Below are 19,937 nucleotides of genomic sequence, written 5' to 3'. Positions count from 1 at the left end.
TGCTAAGTGATAAACTGGATAATCATGGGTAGAACTAGCCGGCACTTCAATCCGTTATGGGATAATCAACTGCTTCTCAGCACTCTCCTCAAAACTATCCACCTTCAACTGCTCTACACGTCAGCCTTCTCACTCTACATTCTCTGTTCTGTCGACTTTTGTGACAAGAACTGCAGCATTGTGAATTGGTTATTGTTAAGTGCCGCAGATCTCATATTCAGGGGAAGAGGCTGTGGGAGGAACTTGTGCGGGAAGTGGTGTAGGTTGAAAGCAGGGTTTTCCGGTGAATTCTTGGAACCTTGCAATGCACGTCAGAGAATGGTACTAGATCGGTCCACTGTTGCGAACACTGATCTATTTGTCTCCTTCACTGTGCATGTGGAAACCTGCGACGCTTCAGTCGGACACTTATGAGTATTTGATCAGAAATGAAACTTGAAAATTGCTGAATTCTGAAATTTTGCATATTAGGTTAACAGTTTTATCTTCATGTCTGTCTTCCAAATAACATTAATAAAGTAATAGTTGGATAATTGAGAGTGGTACCATTAACAGAAGTCTTACTAAAGTTCGAATGTCCCACATATGATTAGAAGGGCATGATACCAACATATCTTCGTGTTTTAGCCTGATCATAAAGATTTACTCAGGAATTTATCAATGTGTAATTCTTGTGCGTTTGCATTATTTACTTACGCTAAAAGAAACAACGACATCATTTTTTGTAGTGTACTATTCGGTTTTCTGACATTATATCTTGTATTTCGTTCTTTTAGAGTCACGTGTTCAAGAGTGAAGAACTCCAATCAGTATAGCGATGTCAACGATAAATAATGCATTTCCTAACAGTCAAGGAGACCATTATGGTTGTTCCGACGAAGTCGTTGTTTAGTTTTTTTTTTCTAGATCTCTTTAATGCAGTTTTCACTAGCCTGTTCATCTCGATATAACCGTGTTGGCTTTAAAGGCTAATTTTGTAGCTCCTCTCTTAGGTTAGATCCCAAATGCTGTGGAATGGTTTTCATTTCAATTATTCCTAGAAAAAAAAGATGCAGAAGAGATCCGAATTGCTGGTATATCCTAAAACTAATACGTTACAAATCAAAGATATCAGTACAAAATAATTACGATTTCATCTTCTATGCCTTCATGTCTGTGTAGAGACTCTCGCTGTCGTTAAAATCTTTCTTGACCAATAGCAGTAGGAAAATCAACCAGCAGAAAGCATCTTCCCGGTCAGTATGCTTCGTAAAAAGTGGAGTCATTTTTCGCCCATAATGGTTTGATTGATGTTTGTCACAATATTTTGTCAATTGGAAGTATTGGTTGAAATTTTTAATGACTCAAGTATTTGAAAGCAGATGTCAGTTTGATGTTTTTCATTTAAGTTAGTTTTTGGCCCCACTCAAATGGACTGAAGTTCAATTCTTGACACTTTATTCGTTACAGCCTGAATCGCTTCAGGGCGAATCGACAGCTGAACTTATGGCAGATCTTTCTCTCAGAGAAAGAGAAAAAAATTTGAGTGCAGCTTACTTGAACGAACGGCAGTTTGTACTAGAAGTGAGTTATTAACTTCATATTCGAAGCATACCTAAAGCAGTCAGATTCGTGTTTGTTGCAGCGTACTTCATAAAGTGGAAAATGCTGAAGACGACCGTACTTTAACTGATATAAATATCTGTATTTTTTGAGCATCAACTAGTATGTGACGTCCAAATATTTTCCCATTAAAGAGCGCTAAGGATCTCAGGAGTTATTTGGAGATTTTACTGTACCTTTCATTCGAAGGGAGTGTAAGATTCAAGTTATATTGCACTAGGAGGCACTGATTAATTCTCTTAATGATTATAAAGCTGAAAAATCTTTTAATTTGCACATTTAAGCTTGCAAGTATCTTTGAGAAAAAAGGCACTGTTTTTTATCCATTACCTATTACAATTTATCCTTACAGAAATTTACCAGTTGGACGGATCAAGATCAGGTGGATTTCGTGAAAACTCTTATCCGCAGTATGTGCCATGATCAACATGGACAGATAGATGCATATTTGAAACCCATTCTACAGCGAGACTTCATCGCCTTCCTACCAGGTTTTCAAAAAAATTTTATAATGTCATGGAGTAAATGCAAAATTTGTTACGAAGGCAACACCAAAGAAATAAGCTTGATTTTGATGTGCAGCCTTCTGTTATTGAGTTGTACAATTCTAAGAAAACTAGAAAAAGTTGTAACTAAGAGTGGGTGGTATTTTCTTTTTAATTTACTCTTGACTTCGGATATCAGAACCGAAGTCCTTATCTCATCTGTGATGGGATCAGTATCTTTAGATCGATTAGCAAGGTATGTTCTGTCATTCCTTGATGCTCGTTGGCTGAATTCAAGTGAAAAAGTCAGTCACACATGGCGACGAATCATATCGCATGGAAAACTCTGGCGCCGATTGATTGAGCGAAACGTTCAAACTGATCCAGTCTGGAAAGGAGTCGTGGATAAACGTGGATGGTAATGTCTCCGATATTGAAAATTTAATTCCTGAATTCGGATATAGAACCAACATTTGATTAATATAATGCACTCAATTTTTTTCCGTTTTTTCTCATGGTAAGTGATTTTAGGCGAAACTTTTTGTTTGTTTCGAAGGAAAAAGCTCACACACTAATATTTCAAGAATTGGGATATTCTCCGAACCTTATCGAACAGCTCAGGTGATTCCCATGTTTTAGCTTTTTAGATTTAAATCACAGATGACTTCCATTCTTTAATCACTAAAATTTATTCAGTGATAAAACTACATGGATCTAATGCGATTAAGCTATGCATTCGAAACCATAAATAGATTGTTGTACTGATCGTCCTTCATGAACGATCATTCCAGCGATCCATTCACAAAGGATTTTCTTTATCACAAAGATATAACTAAATTATATAATTTGCCGCAAATTAGCTATAGTTTTCATTTCACTTCCATCTGATAGTGACGATTGCTTCCATTGTCATGCAAATATATTCTGCGGCTTGGATTCTGTAACCTCCTCTTCTACTTTCCGATGTTATATGAATAACATATCTACAGTTCCCATCTTTATCCTTTTTCATAAAAATATTAGTTTTCTGTTGGCATGAGTTTTTTTCACAGCAGTGGATCAGGAAAAAACTTGTAACTGATATTGATTATCTTATGTTAGTTTTTTAACTATCGATATATAAAACTTTTTGCATTCAGAAACACAGTTGATTCGCTAGAAGCCCAGCATCATTTCTACAGAAATTTGTATCCCAAAATAAATCGAGATATTGAATCGCTCAAATCTAACTGGCAAAATGGACGACATGTACTATCCCGCATTACCTGTCATTCAGAACCTAGTAGAGGTGCTTCATCTGTAACTTTTCGTGCTCTTGTGTTACAGTGTTCTTCATAGTTTCGGATGTCCGAACTATTGCTTATAACACTGGAAATCCGTTTTCTTTATTTTTTAATTGAGCGTTTTTTGGAACCTTTCTTATGCTTCCACTTTCTTTGGGGGCAATTAAGGTAATAAGCTGTTTAGGTGTATATTGTCTGCAGTATGACGACGATAAAATAATATCGGGACTCCGAGATCATACAATCAAAATCTGGCTGCGAAAGGATTTACAGTGTTCGAAAACTTTACGTGGACATACTGGTTCGGTACTTTGTCTGCAATATGATGATCGAGTCATCATTAGTGGAAGCAGCGACACTACAGTTAGGTATGCAGACATTGTAATAGTTTTATATTTACTAGGTTCTTGTAGAAATAAGCAATTTTCTGCTTTTTTTTTGTTAAAGTTGAGGTTTTGTTAAAGGGAAACAGTGTCGTGGAAATCGTAAATTCCGGAAGTTTATGACGTCACTTAACTGTTTCAGATTCTCGTAATCAAATTTAAATTCTTTTTTTTTAGCTAATGTTGATATCATGAACTTCTCAAGCATTTCATAATGCCTTCTATTGTTACTTTTGTGTTGTTTTTACTCTAGGGTTATAACTTTTATTATAAAACCTGTTCTTTTTTTGCAAATGCATCCTTTTTTCCCCTCCTTATACGAACACTGTAAATCCTCCTTAATTTGGGTTCACTGACTGTTTTTTTTCTTTTTGTTCGTGAGTTTTGCAGTTTTTACAACCTTAAATTTTGAAATAATAAAATGTTTGCAGAGTGTGGGATGTACATACTGGAGAACTATTACATACGCTGATGCATCACGTTGAGGCAGTTTTGCATTTACGTTTTCAGAATGGGATGATGGTTACCTGGTATGCTCTCGATGTAGAATTTTTGAATCTTGTCCAGTGGAAATTTATTCATAGGTACATCAGCATTGCAGATTTAAAAATTTTAGTTCGAAGGATCGTTCAATAGCAGTTTGGGGTATGATTTCTCCACGAGAAATCAACGTGCGTCGTGTGCTTGTGGCTCATCGCGCGGCTGTTAATGTTGTAGATTTTGACAGCAAATATATCGTTTCAGCCTCAGGTGATCGTACAATTAAAGTGAGTACCGATTTACTGCTATATTTACTTGTTATATTGAACTTTTCCCTTCGTGCGGTTTTTAACTCCGATTCTTCATTTTCCTTCAGGTTTTTCTTAAGCTTAACAACTCATTTTTATAAAGTTTGGTTTGTTGAAATTTATATAGCTACATTATGTGTAAAATAAATTTTATTTCACATATAATGAGTTTCCTCTCGCTAAGTTTTACAGATTTTCTTCTTTTTTCTTTTTTTCATTTCAAGGTTTGGAGCACGGATACATGTGAATTTGTACGTACCATGATCGGTCATAGGCGAGGCATCGCATGCTTACAGTATCATGATCGACTAGTTGTGTCTGGTTCAAGTGACAACACTATCAGGTTTTCTGTACAGTTTTGGAATAGAATGATGTATTATATTTAAGAAAAATATTCGTATGAAATTTTCGATACTTGCGTTATTTCCTTACTGATTTTAGGTTATGGGATATTGAAATAGGAGCTTGTCTAAGGGTTTTGGAAGGTCACGAACAACTTGTTCGTTGTATTCGATTCGACTCGAAACGTATTGTTTCTGGTGCTTATGATGGGTATGTCAAAGTTTTCATTATGCTTGAACTTCGGCTTAATCCAAAACCATTAATGATTTGTTGTTTTTCTTCGATTTAATTTCAGAAGAATCAAGGTTTGGGATCTTCAAGCAGCAATGAATCCGCGTTCTCCACCAGATAGTATATGCTTATTAACATTGGTGGTAAGGGATTTAAAATGAAAAATGTTGGTGGTGGTGGGTAAGAGAAAAAAACAAGGAAATTGTTTCAACTCAGTGAAATGTGTTGGTACGTATGGCGAGAAATAACCAGTCTGTTTCTCCGTAGCAATTCTAGGAACTGAATTTGAAATATCGCTATAATGAGTTTGGGTGGAAAGAGAATTATGGTTGATATGTGCTTATATGATGTCTCAGCAACACTAGTGGTTAACTGTTGATCAAAATCATAACGTTTGTATCCATGGTATATTTTAACTTCAGGAGCACACGGGTCGAGTGTTTCGTTTGCAATTTGATGAGTTTCAAATAGTATCTTCTTCTCACGATGACACGATACTTATTTGGGACTTTCTTGAGCCAAAACCCGAATCTCATGCACTGGATGGAACATTTCAGCAGACTGCAGGATCTGCTGCTGTACCAAGTGCCGATAATGTAGCACAAGCACCAGACATTGGTGGAGCACCGCAGGTTGACCAGCAGAATCTGGAAGATTCTGAAAATGGTGAATTTCGAGAACTGCTCTTTAGAAAGATAGCTTGTAAACATCTGATATCGATTAACACTTTGTTACTTTAATGCTGATTTGCGAGAGCTATTGATATCAGTTCCATTTCATTCTCTTATTTCAGATGACGATGTAGATGATGTGATGCGACAACGACAAGTGCCAATGGAAGTTGTTGAGCTTGCGGTCCTAAATGAAAGGGATAGGTTCGTTTCAAAATTGTCGCTTGAAACGTAATTAGGTGTTGCCAAAGTGAACAAAAGCTTACTTTCCCACTTTCAGTCGTGATTATAGCTTACTGTTTTCTCGTCTATGTAGAAATTTAAATTTTATTTCAGAATATGCAAGGTTGAACTTTTGTCATCTAGTTTTGCTCTTTTTTTTTCTAGAGAAGACAGTCCGTCAGAAAATGATGGCGAATATGAACGAAGGCGTCGTGACGCTGATGCTAGGAATTAATTGTACGAAATTCTCTCTAATTTTATGCTGAATTGACATATGCCTGTAGTTTTTTATGAAATTCTGTTCCAGTCCTTGAATCGTTAAATTATGAATTATTTGTTTTAGAATTCAATTACGATGTGTTTATATCTTTCATTACATAGGACATGATGTGTGTGTATGTGTGTTGTATGCATGTTTGTGTCCGCGTGTGTGTGTGTGTGTGTGTGTGTGTGTGTGTATGTCATCGACTTTCTTAGTACTCCAAACATTGCACGAAATACAGACGAGAACTACGAACATTGAATTCAATCGCCTGAAAATCATTTGTTTTTACTTGTGATTTTTGAAGCCAATTCTGGAATTTCCATAGCTTTTGGGCTACTGCACTGACTACTTTCAAGTTTCTTTTACGAATCTACTTTTGATTTCATAAGCGTAGTGACAACAACAGCACTCGGATTCAAGTTCCTATTCAGACCATCCTGTTACTGAATTAATCTTAGTTTACTTCGTTTTCATAATTTACCTCGAAAAATTCTCGTACACTATTTTAATTTCATTCCGTTGCATCTAACTCAATGCATAAATCACTTTATCAATTTCATTCATGAAATTATCGTTAAAAACATTTCTAAGTTGTTCAGAAACACTGGAATGATTACGTCGAGATATTCTGCTAAGAAAACTTATCCTAATCAATACTTTTTTTAACTGTGATGTTTTCTTTTGTTTCTTCCTATTGATGCTTTTGCTGTCATTTGATGAATCTTTTAATATTAATAGGTCATGTATTAAGTGACTACAGGCAAACGGAAAATTTGAAATCTTGAGGCAAAGATTTTGAAAATTGACTGTTTTAGTTATTGAAATTTTTGATAGTTACGAGGCATCCAGTGCAGAGAAGCAAATTCTCTTAAAAAACAATGGAACTTTTTCGTGAATTATCTGTTACACCCCACTCGTGGTAAGATCATGCATATCCTTCCCCATTATAATTAGGTTTGTACCTACCTGAGTATCCTTTTTTATTGCCAGTGAACCGAGACTTAAACTTCAAATTTTTACAGAAATTGTTTGAATGGATTTAGTCATTTAATCCATTTGTTGATGGGATATCCCGCTTCTTAACTTTCGACTTTGGATAGTCTGCAAAATTCCATAAATTTTATAAAACTAACCTCCGATTCACATGTACGGGTTTCCGCAAATGTTGCTGTCATTGAAGCAGTGCATTCTTGTTCATGTTTTATGATATCAAATGATCAATCTCGTGTTTGTACTATGAAAATGCATAAAAGTATGTCTTTGACGTACTGTATAGATTGGCGCACATACCGACGTTGTAAGACACAGATTTACTATTTATTTTTTTCTGTCAGACTTGAATTTCAAATGAAGTTTGATGTCAAAATCTCATATGTCAAATAGCGTTGCTTGTTGTAGCTTCATGACACATTTTAAAACGATGGTAAACTATTTACGAAAGTACTTTGCTTTTTATTCTCTTATTCGGTTTAATGGCGATACTTCTTCAGAGTTAAAAGTGGGAGCTAGTTTGTTTCACTGCCATTTGCTGAGCGGTAGCAGGATGTCGTCAACCCATCACGACCTTAATGAGTATTTTATCCTCCCACGAAATATGACGCTACTGGGATAGCTTCCAAATGATATTGGGGCACTGTTTGAACACATTTTATGGTTGTCGGTATTCGGACACATCGAAGCTGGGATTCTCAGTGGTAGTAAATCAAAAACAGAAATCCAATGGCCTATTGTTGATGAACGTAAACTGATCGAAGTACTTCAATCTATAGCTATATATGACAATGGGAAATACTGAATTCAGCCAAAGCTCTTCTTTCCTATATAATAATCACTATTATAAGTCATGCTAATGACTTCAGATGTGGGTCAATATGAATACGATATGTGCTGCTGCCGAATGGGCATCGATCGGTCGGTACATTAATCGAGAACCGGTCACAGTAGTGTGGAAAAGGAAACAGAGGAATGGACAAACGCTCCTTGCCTGTGCCACTCTGACTTTGCTGGCGTTGCTGCACGTACCGCTTCCCCTTAACTTCTCTTCCGACGATTCATTCTCGAAGACTACTAGAATGGGAAAGGATATATGAACGTGAACGAAATAGATGGGGAAGGAAAGAGCGTACTGAGATATAGCAGTATGGATCTAATAACAAAACACAGCTGTCCCTGGATCTAGTGACATCATCACCTCTCGCATAGGAAGAGAAATTGAAGGATTTTAAAGGACTCTCTTCATCTCTTCCCTTCACAAATTTTTGGCGCTTATAATTATAGGAATTTGGGTTAGGACAAGTGTCTCTTTTCTAGAATATGTCAGAGGTCACATGATTGCTGGTTGTTTCAATGCGCAAGTTCATCGAGCGGGAAGATGACAGGGGGCGTTCCTATATAGTTTTGGTGAGCTTGGATTCATTTTATTTATTGGTGTTACTTCCTACGACTTATAGTATTTCTTCCACAAGTTCGTTCCTAATGATCCCAGTGTTCCAGTTTTTTCTTGTTTTTTTCACCTATGCGCATGTCACGTAACTCGCGACTGGATTTCTGTAAATCGGATTCCTTATGCTATTGTTGGTTTCCGTTAATCTTCTCCATTATTAGGATCCGCTAAACCGCTGGACGAGATCGGTTTCTTTTGGATTTCGGGGTGATGGAAATCTGATTAACGTAATCAATATGAGGGAAACCTTCTCAGATCTCATGATTGTTTATTGAACTGTATCCGATTTTGACGATCCACTATCTCTTAATGTTGGCTTTTGGAAGAGTTTGATTTAGGAACATCTAGTATGTATTAAACTGCAGGCTTTTATCAACTAATACGTTTTGCAGTTTGTTTAATCTTATAAGTAATTCGTTCATCTTATATGCTTGGTAAAGAAGATTCAGTGAAGTGACTTTTTTCTTCAAACCACATTCTTCGAAATATAATTATCTCAAAAGTGGTTAGGTTTATGTTAAATGCTAGATATACAGAAAATAAGGCACTGCCCTCGCCGATTATTCGCAACCGGTATTTGAGGGAAAAACCTCTCATTGTTAGTTGTCAGTTCTGGACTGCTTTTTGTCCTTCGATTGTTGTGTGTCTTGCACCTCTTCCGGAGAACTCCGTTAAATGTCCTTTTTTATTCTATGCGGTTGACTAGTTTCGTGTTCATGAACGCTTTTAGTGGATCTTGAAGAACATTTGGAAGCAATACATTCGTTATCAGGATATTCTGAGATGTTTTCTGGCCGGATGGAGAAAAGGAAAAGCGCGGAAGATCGATTTATAGGAATATGCTTTGCAATAATTGATGTTAAAGGAGATTAGAGAAGTAAGCATTATTAGGTGTGGAGGGAGCGCTGTGCTAGCCGAGCTTCACTTCCGTCCATATGCATGACTTGATCGGGTAGGCATCGTCTCATGCTTTTCACAGAGCATATGCGAAGTTTTCGACAATTTGCACATTTCCTTCCCTTTTGTTTCAACTGCATATTTCTGAAAGATCCGAAGGAGAGAAGGAGTGCTATGTTTATTTTGTTGTGTTATTGTCAAGTAGAACTTCGGCAGGCAGAGCAGAACTCCTGAAAGTAAATTGCGAAGATACAAAATGAGTGGTCGGTAGACGCGGAAGAAGACGGGACGTGGGGCAGCATGACTGCGCTCGCTTCGAGTGACTCTGTGGAGGCTGCGTACATCGTCTCGTTCTCTGCTACTCCAGGTATTATTACGATTAATGCACTAGTGTTACTGTGGTGCGGAAAGTTCTGGAGGGCGAGATGGACGAGCGACACGATGCTCTCTTCCAGAAGTCCAATAACAATAGGGAAGACATTGCTAAGCATAAATGGACCGCTCTGCGGTGGGCACGGTAATGGCCAAACTAGGGAAATCCATTTCTTGAGAGGGAGGGTGCACAATGACAGATAGGTTCCGAATTGTGTTGACGACTGGAACGTTTAATACAGCAGCAACAGCAGCATATCACACTTCTTGATGTGATGTGCACCACGCACGCCTTCCTCAATCATTGCATTACCTTTTCCTTCCTCCCTCTCACTCTCCTATCCGATCTCCCTCTCTTTTCTCTCTATGGGGGCAAATTTTCTTTCGTGCTCGTGTGAGCTGTGTTGCGCTCTGCAAGAGCGATTCCCTGGTGTTTGTCTATCCTGGGGCATGTTTTCTGCACGCCTATCTCCCTCTCCCTTGTTTCTGCTTAGGCCATCTTTTCGGTTTACAATTCGGTTGTTCTCATCAGTTAGATTGCCATTTGTTGGGATGATCGCATGGTCTATGTTAGAAGCATAATTATTCCTCTCATTTTCTCATTTGCTGTTCAATGTGGGACACATCTCTTGAGAGGATAAATCCTTTCATGGTATGTCTAATATCGGACTTGGCTCTTTTCATTACCCCATGATATCGCGGAAAGAGTTACAGATTCACAAAAATACAAGTTGGACAACTGTAGATAGGCTTAAACCATATAATTCCTTCATAATTATGGAGGAATTATGTAGTTACACTGTCGACTGTGGTTCATTCTGTTTTTTTTTTTTTAAGAGATGTTTTGGCGTTTTATCTTTGTATTGTACTTGTGTGAACTGTATGCAAGTGGTAGGCACGGAGGTACTTCTATTTACGCCACTGCCATTGATAAGTTCTCAACTTTTTTTTACATAAACTACCATTCATTCACCAAATGTTGGAATGTCTGAGCACTGTTTTTTCTCTGACGGTTTACAGACCATGCATTCAATATTCTAGTATAGCATACGTGGTTCAGAACGTTTGTTATAAGCCACATTCAGCAGCCCCTTAATTGATTGGAAAAGCTGTTACACGTTCATTTTTATACCATTGATCCTAGTATAGTCTTTGATGAGACGCTTAATGAAGCTTTTGTTGGAAATGCAACATGGAATTGAGTAGATGCATAACATGTTGCATCTGCACCAAACTTAGACTTTTTTCCTTGCGCAAAATAACGAAGTAATTTTTATTACCACTAAATCGAATACCATAACACAGTTCTGCCGCAAATTTATAATACACTTTGTTTATAGAAAAGATCACTTTCTATACGTTTTGGTTTTACGATTGAAATACGCTTGCCGCTAAATCACGTGTTGTAGATGGATTATCGAATTTGATTCGGTTCTTTTACTGCTTTAGCAGCTTCATAAACTGAATGTTAACAGTTTGCTAGTGTTACAAATTTATTAGAATGATGGAAAATTGTGATTGTAAAACCCCGTGATTGTAAATCAAATTTTTAAGGCATCTAAATGATGCATAATGTTGACAGTGTTCACGCATTGCCATTTTCAGCTGTATCTTCTTTGGATTTTTTGATGCGAACAATTTCATGACATGATGAATTGAAATGTAACATAAGTGAGCTTGCAATATACCGACAGTGCTGATGATTTTTGTAATCAGTTGAATTAACTGTTTTGTTTGACTCGAATCATGCGAAACATTTTCTCTCTCAAAGTCACTAGTTCGCATTATTGTTAGAATAATTATATACTTTCACTTAATGATAGTTCCCGTGATTTATGAGTGTGAAATGTGACTGCTCCTAATACTGTTGGTTGCACAATGGATGTCGATATGGCTGTCACAACTGATGCTTCTGTTGGGTACCATTCATTTAAACATATAGGAGGTGGAAGTTAGGTTTCTCAACGTTGCATAAATAAGGAAAGTTTTTTGTATTTTTGGAAATGCGGAACTTGTTTAACAGTACTGCTTGGGCCTTTATATTCACTTCTGATGTAGCTTTACTGTTTACGAAAGAAATACATTTTCGTGAACGCGACATAAGTTTCATTATTGAATTATTAATAGAACATATATATGTCCAGGAACTAACCACAATTCATTAACGAGAGGTCGCAGAGAAGTAAAAGGAAGTGGCCTCATGTGGGCTCCAGTTGATAGTACACAGGCTGAGACAGCTTCGCTGAGTTCTTGGAGTATCGAACAACAACAGGTAAGGGATTTTGCAAGGGAAAATGAAGTTATTGCGATTTATCTGAATTTTATTGCAAGCAGTTTTAACAAATGATTACAGTCAATCATTGGCTGTTCTTCCGGTCCGTATTGTAATAACTTTCCTTTGAGTGCTGGTTGAAAACATATTATGTCTACATTTGTCTGAAGGAGCGCCTTTTTGCAGAATCGTTGGGGTGGTGTTAGTGATTACAGTAATAATGCAGCATTCGATGAGCACATGCGATCAATCGTACCGCCAGCTTTTCGCAATAGTAATGCGAAAGTTGTTTGGCAAGAGCCAAAATCACTAGGTAAGACTTTATTTCATTGCTTTGGTTTTCCCAATATTTGAGGCTATGTGAAGTTGGAAGATAAAAGCGGTCACATTATTTATTTAGTGCTATACCTTCTATGTTATTGGACATATTTCAGAAGCAAACATCAATGAAGCATTGGGTATCTGGCAGGCAACGCCTCTCAGCCAGTTCTCCTTAGAACAGGAACCACTGAATGGTTTGTTTTATGTAGTTTTTGATCTCTGATTTTGTGCAGTAAATCAGGTTTAATCCTATCCTTTTCAAAATTTAGTGTTCCTAAATATCGATGATAAACCAGCAGATGGAATATAGAAAGTGACGTGATCTTCGGTTCCTTTTTATTTGTTATGTTCGTATCCCTGAAATTCGTGGCGTTCAATAGCAGCATACGGCATAATAGTCTCGGATGTCAGTGTTTGGTTACATATGGGCAGAAATACTATATCAAATGTCCTTTTTCAACTTGTTTGCTTTCAAGGTTGAATAGAGGAAGATACTGTATTAATTGCAGGGACTAGCCATTATCCTCCCTCTTTTGCTAGTTGTGGCGCAGCAAATGGTTGGTCGCAACCTGAAATTGGTTGGTACTTTGTCCTAAGGACTAACTTTTCATTTATTTACATTTTCTTGAAAACTTTTGTTTATTGTTGGAGCAGTCAAGTTCTCATTGTTTCTTAGAATTTTTTGGAAGCATTGCAGAACAGCGAAATTGGGATGTGTCGACTCAGTCGCAAACAGTACGAGCAGCAGTACCGTTTTGTGGTGGTTTAACTCAGAACAAACTGTGGCCAAATGAAGAACAAATTTGGGGCGGTGCTCAGCGTCCTCCAGTGTTTCCAACAGCCCCGCCACCACCTGCTTATGCTGCAAGTACGTTAAATGACGGCATTTATTATGTTTTTTGATGTTGTGTTTATTCTTTGTCCATTTGAGAGGAAAAGTGCTTCGCATGTTAAATGCCAGTCAGGTTAAATGACAGCAGTGATTTCTAATGTGTGTATAGGTTGGCAGCAAAATGCACCGCGTGGTAACGTTTTTCCTCTGCCAACACGATTCAACGGTCCACCATTCGAAAGTAACGCTGTGATGGGAAATTGGGTGCAGCGTCCGATGAATGAGCCAGTACAGCCGCCGGTGCCACCATCCACTATTCCGCCACCTCAAAGAAGTCGACTGCAAAATGTTTGGGGTGGCACATCAGCTGTAAACAACACAGTTAATGGAATGTATCTCCCGCCGCCTACTGTCGAGTACAGTGTATGATTTCTTCGATCTACTTCATTCTCCTGAAATCTCTTCACGATTGAGGAAATACCGTCACCGACCTTTTCAAAATCTGAACTGGGAATTGGGTGTAGTTAAAAGATTTTTCATTTAGTTTCTTTTTAATGTACAATGTTTTGAAGAGTTTATTTTGTTTTAAAGACATCCGATTTCAGCTTCTTTTATTTTGGTTCGTTTTGAAGACTGCAAATAGTTGATTTGATTCAAATTCCATGGATGATAAAATAAAAGTCAATGTGAAACTTCGAAAACTTTTTTCTAGCTAAGATTTCATTATTCTAGGTGCCCAATGGATTGTCACAGTGGAATCCTTCAACAGGCTGCAGTGGCGCGGCAGTAACGACAGTACCTGTTGTACCAAAGCCACAGTTTACTCAAAGTTTTGTGAATCGTTCTTCACCTCCTCCCAATACTTTCAATTCGTATTCACAAGTTTCCAAGTCCGACTCGGTTTGTGAATTTTTAATGATATTATTTTCCTTAGAAGAATCCCTTCTCATCCTAACGCCTTTTCGCGATTTGCTTGTGCCATTTTCTGGATTTTAAATTCGGTATTTTCGATTTGCAGTTTATGGGTGAAAATGCTGTTTGGCAGGATCCAGAAGGTGAAGTGCGTAAGTGGCAACGAGACACTGGCACTGCTGCATGGGGTGATCCTGAGAAGCAACAGAGTTTGTTTCTTCTTTACTTATTCAAATATATAGATTGTATCCCATTGAATTCAGTGATTAAAATGGGTGTTTGGTGTGAACTTTGTTTCAAAATTTGTTTCAGAAGAAATCAAACGATGGATTATACCGGTCGGGAAAGAATATGACAACTCGGATAGCGAAGGCGGTAAGTCTTGCTTTCATAACTCTATTATATCGTGACACAGTTTAGGACATTCCTTTCAAACTGATGCTTATTCCGTTCACACATCGAAAAGTTTTATTTTATCTCAGGTGGTCGTGTAATTATTCCCCTTGGTTGGGGTGACCTTCCTTCAAAGTCATCAAGTAATAACGCTGCACCAACTTCAACAAATTCGCTTCCACCGTGGCCATCTAGAAGCGCGCAAGCAACTGCCACGGTTTCATCATCAGGTTTGTAATATGTCGTGAACCTTCCTGGATGCACTGGAAAATGTATTGTGTCAATTAACATCCCAAAATCCTGATGGCTGAAGATCACTTTACTCATTTGATATTTCTAATTGTATTTGAACCTGAATGAATGGTTTTGAATTTCCTTTTCCTAGAAGTACTTATTTGGAATTATTCGTTTAGGATGGAGTAATCGTTCGGCTTTAGCAACAGCGAAATCAACAACCATTCCAACTCTTTGGGAGATTCTTTCTGAGCATCAGCCTGCATCACTGGAGAGTGGTTGGATACCGCCGGATGGTGTAAGTAATGCAACTATGCCTGCTTCAACGCAACAAATTGTTGAACAGCTACGCCAGGCTGTTGCGAAAGGTACTTATATGCTGGTTTACTACGGATTAAAGTATCGAAAATGATGGCAATGAAATCATGATTTTGTATTGTTAAAATGAAGCAATTTCAGGGTTAATTGATGTTTCACTTCTCAGTAAGCCACTTCCGAATGAGGCACTCTCAGAGATGCGCACGCTTCTCAGTCGCATCCCGGTGCTGGAGCAAGCAGAAAATGATTTAGCTCGTCTTATGAACGCTGTCAAAATTGTAAGTTTGTTTTTTGAATAGATAAGTGAGGTTTTTATTAATTTGACAGAATTAGAGTGCGGTCATGGCTTTGCTTTTTATTTTGAATTTTGAGAATAACGACCCTGAAGGTGGAAGTGGAAGAATGGATACGCCGACGGATCTCATGACATCAGAGCAACGATCAGAATACAGCCGACTAGTTATCGAAATTGCTGCAACAAAAACGGAAATTTCGACAATTCGTGAACGTATACGTGGAAACTCCGATGCTGTTAGTGTTAGGGTAGGTCTTTTACCAAAGTATTCACATGTAACTTCTGGGAAATGTGTTAAAATAGAATCATTGCTAATTTTTACTTGAATTTTACAAACAACTCGCGTGTGTAATGTAGTATGTGTCATGCATGGAAGCATAGAAAGGTGAAGGTAAGGTCATGTGGATTCTATGGACTTTGGTACGAGCAGTCCAAACTGCTTATGCTATATTAAAATGCAATAAGATGGGGGAGTAAACAGAGAACCGAAATAGTAATATTTGAATTTGAAGTATGTAAATTGTTGGAGGGGCATTGTTTCTAAACGGTTTGCATTAAGATCAGCTGTCATAAGAAAATAAAAGACTGAAGAGATTTTTGCAGCCAGCAACAAGTTTAGCTGAAACTCAGCGAATGCATCCACTGCAACCGCAACCAGCCGTAACAACAACAACTTCTTCTCGTTTCGGCGATAGTATTCTGGATGTTGCTGTGCGTGTTGAACAACAGAAACTATTTTCAATGTAGTAGTAGATGTCAAGTACTGACTAGTCAGCAAAGCACGCATGCATCGCTATATCTGCCTTTTTTATCATTTATCTTGTCATTTTTCACGTTTTATTGTCATGAAATTTTCAACGGAGTTTAACCTCACGGTGCGTGTGCAGCTCAGTTCATGCGTAATAGAACTTATATCTTCATTATCTTCATGTTAATCTTAAGTTATCATATATATAATGCTATCTCGGATTCAGCGATTTCTCATTTTTTGAATTGGATGAATGCGCGCAGATTCTTTTTTGCTATCTATATTTTCTTTAAAAAATTGCACCTAACACCTCCATCACTTCGTGCATTATGATAATAACCTTACATCCATTCCTATATGCTACACTAAGTGAATTTTTAAAAATTGTTTGCCGAGGTGAAAGATGGCTCGTTTTTAGCATAGAAAATGTTCATGTTACTGGTTTTAGTGCTGATACTGATGGTGGTAATGGTGTAATCGCAAAAGTGTACGCAGCAAATAAGTCTCATTTGCCAGGAAAAAGATATATGGAGTAGTTCTATTTTTAATGGATTCATATTTCAGTAATATGACAAGTAATCTAAATATTCTTTGTGTCTTTCCCTTCAGTTCTCATGGGTTTTTTATGTCGATGTCTTGATTGATTCTTGTATTACATCAAATCGTCTATTTCTTACGTGTTTTTTTCTCGTTTAATTTGACTGTTTAATTAGGGTAAGCGCATTAGTTGTGTCGTGATAATTTCTTCCTTCTCCACTTTTATATCTTTGAATGTCATGTAAGTTGTAGTTCAGTTGATCAGTTGTTGATATTTTTAAATTCTTACATATTTTTTTTTAAATTCTAAGCTCATTAATGCACTATGCGTAGCTGCTGTGAAATTGTTTGTTGAGAGTTTTTGGAGGAATTTTATATATTGATCACGCATTGTTCGAATCTTATGTTCTGCTATTTTCCTACTTCCCTTTCCCTTCACTCTTTGATTTCAAATTTCCAGAAGCTCCGCATCCGTTTCCATTCATTCTGCTCAGCTGAAGCTTACTCGTAATGCGAGGATATGCTTCTATGCATTGTCGAGTTATGTATATGTATATATGTTAGGGAGGCAAGTTCGGTTCGGTTACGTACACTTTTCAAATTTTTGTAGGTACATTTGCTTATTCATAGGTAGAAATATAATTTTGCGTTTACCATTGTTCTCTGGATACCATCTGGCGATTGCTTTGTGATTGTGGCTTGCACATATTGAATTAATGTTGGGAACAAAAGGTTTAATTTAGAAAAGTAAGTTTGAGTGGATAAATATACTAACTTTGCTGACTGAACCGAATCTTTTGGTGTCATCTGCTTCGTATACGTTATAAAAATTCTCCATCAGTATTTGTTGGATTAGACTATTTACTGCAACATTTGCTCATGGCATAAGCTTGTGCATACGTTCGGTACATGTAGTATCCATTGTGGTACAATAGCCTCCACTTGCTGCATTCGTTATAGGGTCTTTAGTGTTTTGGTGTTATATAATTATATTTACCCATGAATAGCTTTTGTCAAAAATCTCGAGGTAGCTTTCGTAATTATTGTATGTTTGCTGTATAAGTAACCAAACAGTTCTCTCCTATTTACACTCTACTGTCTTTTCATAAAGTTTTTCATGTGTTTTCCCTTTTTTTTTATTTGAAATCTAAACTTACTGGGGATGTTAATTTCATGCTTCCATACCAAATGCTTACTATCAACATTTATTCCATGCTCGCATATACAGTAGCTTTCATGGATCAATCGGTGTATTAATTTAATCATTTCAAGTTTTAACTGTAAGGACCTAATTGCAAGAGCCATGAATTTCCTGAAATTCTACAATTTCTTTTCTCAAGATTCTTAAGAAAAGATGATTGTGAGCAGCTAGGATAAGTGCTGATACTGTTACTGAACACTGAAAGCTACTGTTCTGTGGCTGCCTCGCATTTCCATGTTTTTTTTTTTTTCAAAGAGGAAAATATCGGTTCTCGTCACTTCGGGTATTCTTAGTCGTTTGCGCCGTTTTTGTTCTCAGCGTACAATTTAATTCTTTCTTTTCTATTTTTTTGGTTATATTGTTTATTATTGTATGTGTGTATTTTTTTACGAGCCATTAACCTTTAATTGATCAATTTAAGCATTAATTGCTATTATCCTTTTTTCCTGATATGGTTACCATTTGTCGTCTTCAGTTATGGTTAGCAAAAACAACTCCATCAGCAAGTGCTCATCGTTGCTTCGCCATTATTAACATTATGATTATCATTACTATTACCATTAATTAATTGCCCGAATGTCTTTTCTTCTAACTTCATTCTCTTCCATGTGCTATCCTTACTTTTTTCAATCTTTTCATTGCAGGTTGTTTGTCATCTTTTTCTCTTCCGTTTACAAAAGAAAAAAGTTGCAAATGATCTCGCTTCTGTATTTCCTTGGGGTTTCGTTCATGTTAAACTTTGCAGGTAGGTGCAATACGCTGCAGCTCTTGGGTAGTGTTTGTGTCCGTTCATTGGTTGTTTCATTGAGTCCAGTTTTGTTTTAGATTTAGGCCCGGGCCTTAATGAGATCGCATCACTTTCCGTTTTTAATTTTAGCGGATTTGGGAAAAACAAAATGAGGAGTTATGTGATTTTAGCAACCGTTTGCGCAAAACTTTTGTGCCACATATACTTTTTTTTCGAAGCTTTTTTTTCGGAATCATTCTTCTAAGCCTTTTCGGACCTACTTCCCATTTCAGTAGTCCGTTTCTTCTGCTCTTCATTTTTTCTCAGGTCACTTTTTCACGAACTTAAAAAAAAACTACAATTTGCTGATGCGGATGCCGCTGTTATTATTTTCCCCATAATTATATATTTAATATGCATAAGGTGAATGGTTTCATTCTAGTTTCTGTTATCCCCTCTTGCTCTCGAGCTTCTCCATCTGTATAATACTTTATCGTTTTGGTCATGCCACCATCAGCAGTTGTATCTTTAATATTAGCTAAAACAGCTGTTTTGAATTCTAGAGAAAAAGTATGCGAATTTTAGCAAAATTTGGAGGGTCGTTTTTCATCACTCGTTTGCTCTCTCATTGTTGAAACCAAATACTGTACGAGTATATAATTATATATGAATGTGTGTGGTCTTCCGAGATTCTCTTGAAAATGATGCTCTCTTGCTTGCTGTGATGTGTTGCCCTCCTCAATTGTTTTTGAGTCTTTAAAATAAAGGGAGATTTTTCTTATTATTGTTTGCAACACTTTTTGTCCAAAGTTTAGTTGGTTGTTTCGTTGTTCTTTGTCCTAAATACTTTGTGAAAAAGGCAATCACCATACTTGATCTAATCGACTTACTCTTGGGCCATACTAGGGGCTCTGAAGTCAAATTTTCAAAATTGTCCATTGAGAGTCTACAAGTTATGGTGAACGCTGTCAGATTGGACCTTGCGTTGAGTCAGAAAAAAGTCGGTAAATTGTATAGGTACTGACATTAAAGCCACTATTTAACTAAATGTCCCGAAAAAGTTAGCAGGGAAGTTGGGGTTATATCTCTGTGTCACTAGTTATACTGATTTTCTGAAGGGACTGTGGTTTCTTTTTCTTTTACTTTCTTTTACTGATAGAAGA

The 19,937-nt window shown here is 37.1% G+C and overlaps 4 protein-coding genes across 4 annotated transcripts; 3 read left to right on the top strand and 1 right to left on the bottom strand.

Moving 5' to 3' along the window:
- Positions 1-1,241: 1,241 nt before the first annotated feature.
- Positions 1,242-6,499, top strand: LOAG_03465 (hypothetical protein; the record flags this gene model as incomplete). The annotated part of the gene is made up of 15 exons (XM_020446325.1): positions 1,242-1,280; positions 1,450-1,563; positions 1,955-2,093; positions 2,331-2,505; positions 2,619-2,708; positions 3,227-3,375; positions 3,555-3,738; positions 4,185-4,283; positions 4,370-4,520; positions 4,766-4,884; positions 4,983-5,093; positions 5,179-5,257; positions 5,537-5,780; positions 5,908-5,989; positions 6,173-6,499. The coding sequence occupies 15 exons, from the start codon at positions 1,242-1,244 to the stop codon at positions 6,240-6,242; spliced, it is 1,845 nt and encodes a 614-aa protein (XP_020303316.1). The 3' UTR covers positions 6,243-6,499.
- Positions 6,500-8,131: 1,632 nt separating this feature from the next.
- On the top strand, positions 8,132-8,362 carry LOAG_03464 (hypothetical protein; the record flags this gene model as incomplete). Its single annotated transcript, XM_003139001.2, has 1 exon — positions 8,132-8,362. The coding sequence occupies one exon, from the start codon at positions 8,132-8,134 to the stop codon at positions 8,360-8,362; it is 231 nt and encodes a 76-aa protein (XP_003139049.2).
- Positions 8,363-11,989: 3,627 nt separating this feature from the next.
- On the top strand, positions 11,990-16,471 carry LOAG_03463 (hypothetical protein). The gene is made up of 14 exons (XM_003139000.2): positions 11,990-12,256; positions 12,443-12,569; positions 12,691-12,771; positions 13,087-13,155; positions 13,275-13,445; positions 13,579-13,832; positions 14,142-14,309; positions 14,428-14,530; positions 14,634-14,696; positions 14,804-14,944; positions 15,128-15,316; positions 15,408-15,544; positions 15,639-15,809; positions 16,165-16,471. The coding sequence occupies exons 1-14, from the start codon at positions 12,185-12,187 to the stop codon at positions 16,306-16,308; spliced, it is 1,890 nt and encodes a 629-aa protein (XP_003139048.2). The 5' UTR covers positions 11,990-12,184; the 3' UTR covers positions 16,309-16,471.
- Positions 16,472-19,175: 2,704 nt separating this feature from the next.
- LOAG_03462 (hypothetical protein) lies at positions 19,176-19,613 on the bottom strand (the record flags this gene model as incomplete). Its single annotated transcript, XM_003138999.1, has 2 exons — positions 19,176-19,312; positions 19,388-19,613. Coding segments are annotated over 2 exons (363 nt in total), but the record flags the coding sequence as incomplete, so codon positions are not given.
- Between the last annotated feature and the right edge of the window lie 324 nt (positions 19,614-19,937).

The sequence above is a fragment of the Loa loa genome (genome assembly GCF_000183805.2).
Source record: "Loa loa unplaced genomic scaffold supercont3.11, whole genome shotgun sequence".
NCBI lineage: Eukaryota > Metazoa > Nematoda > Chromadorea > Rhabditida > Onchocercidae > Loa > Loa loa.
The sequence above is the reverse complement of the archived record's forward strand: the minus strand, read 5'-3'. Positions and strand labels throughout refer to the sequence as shown.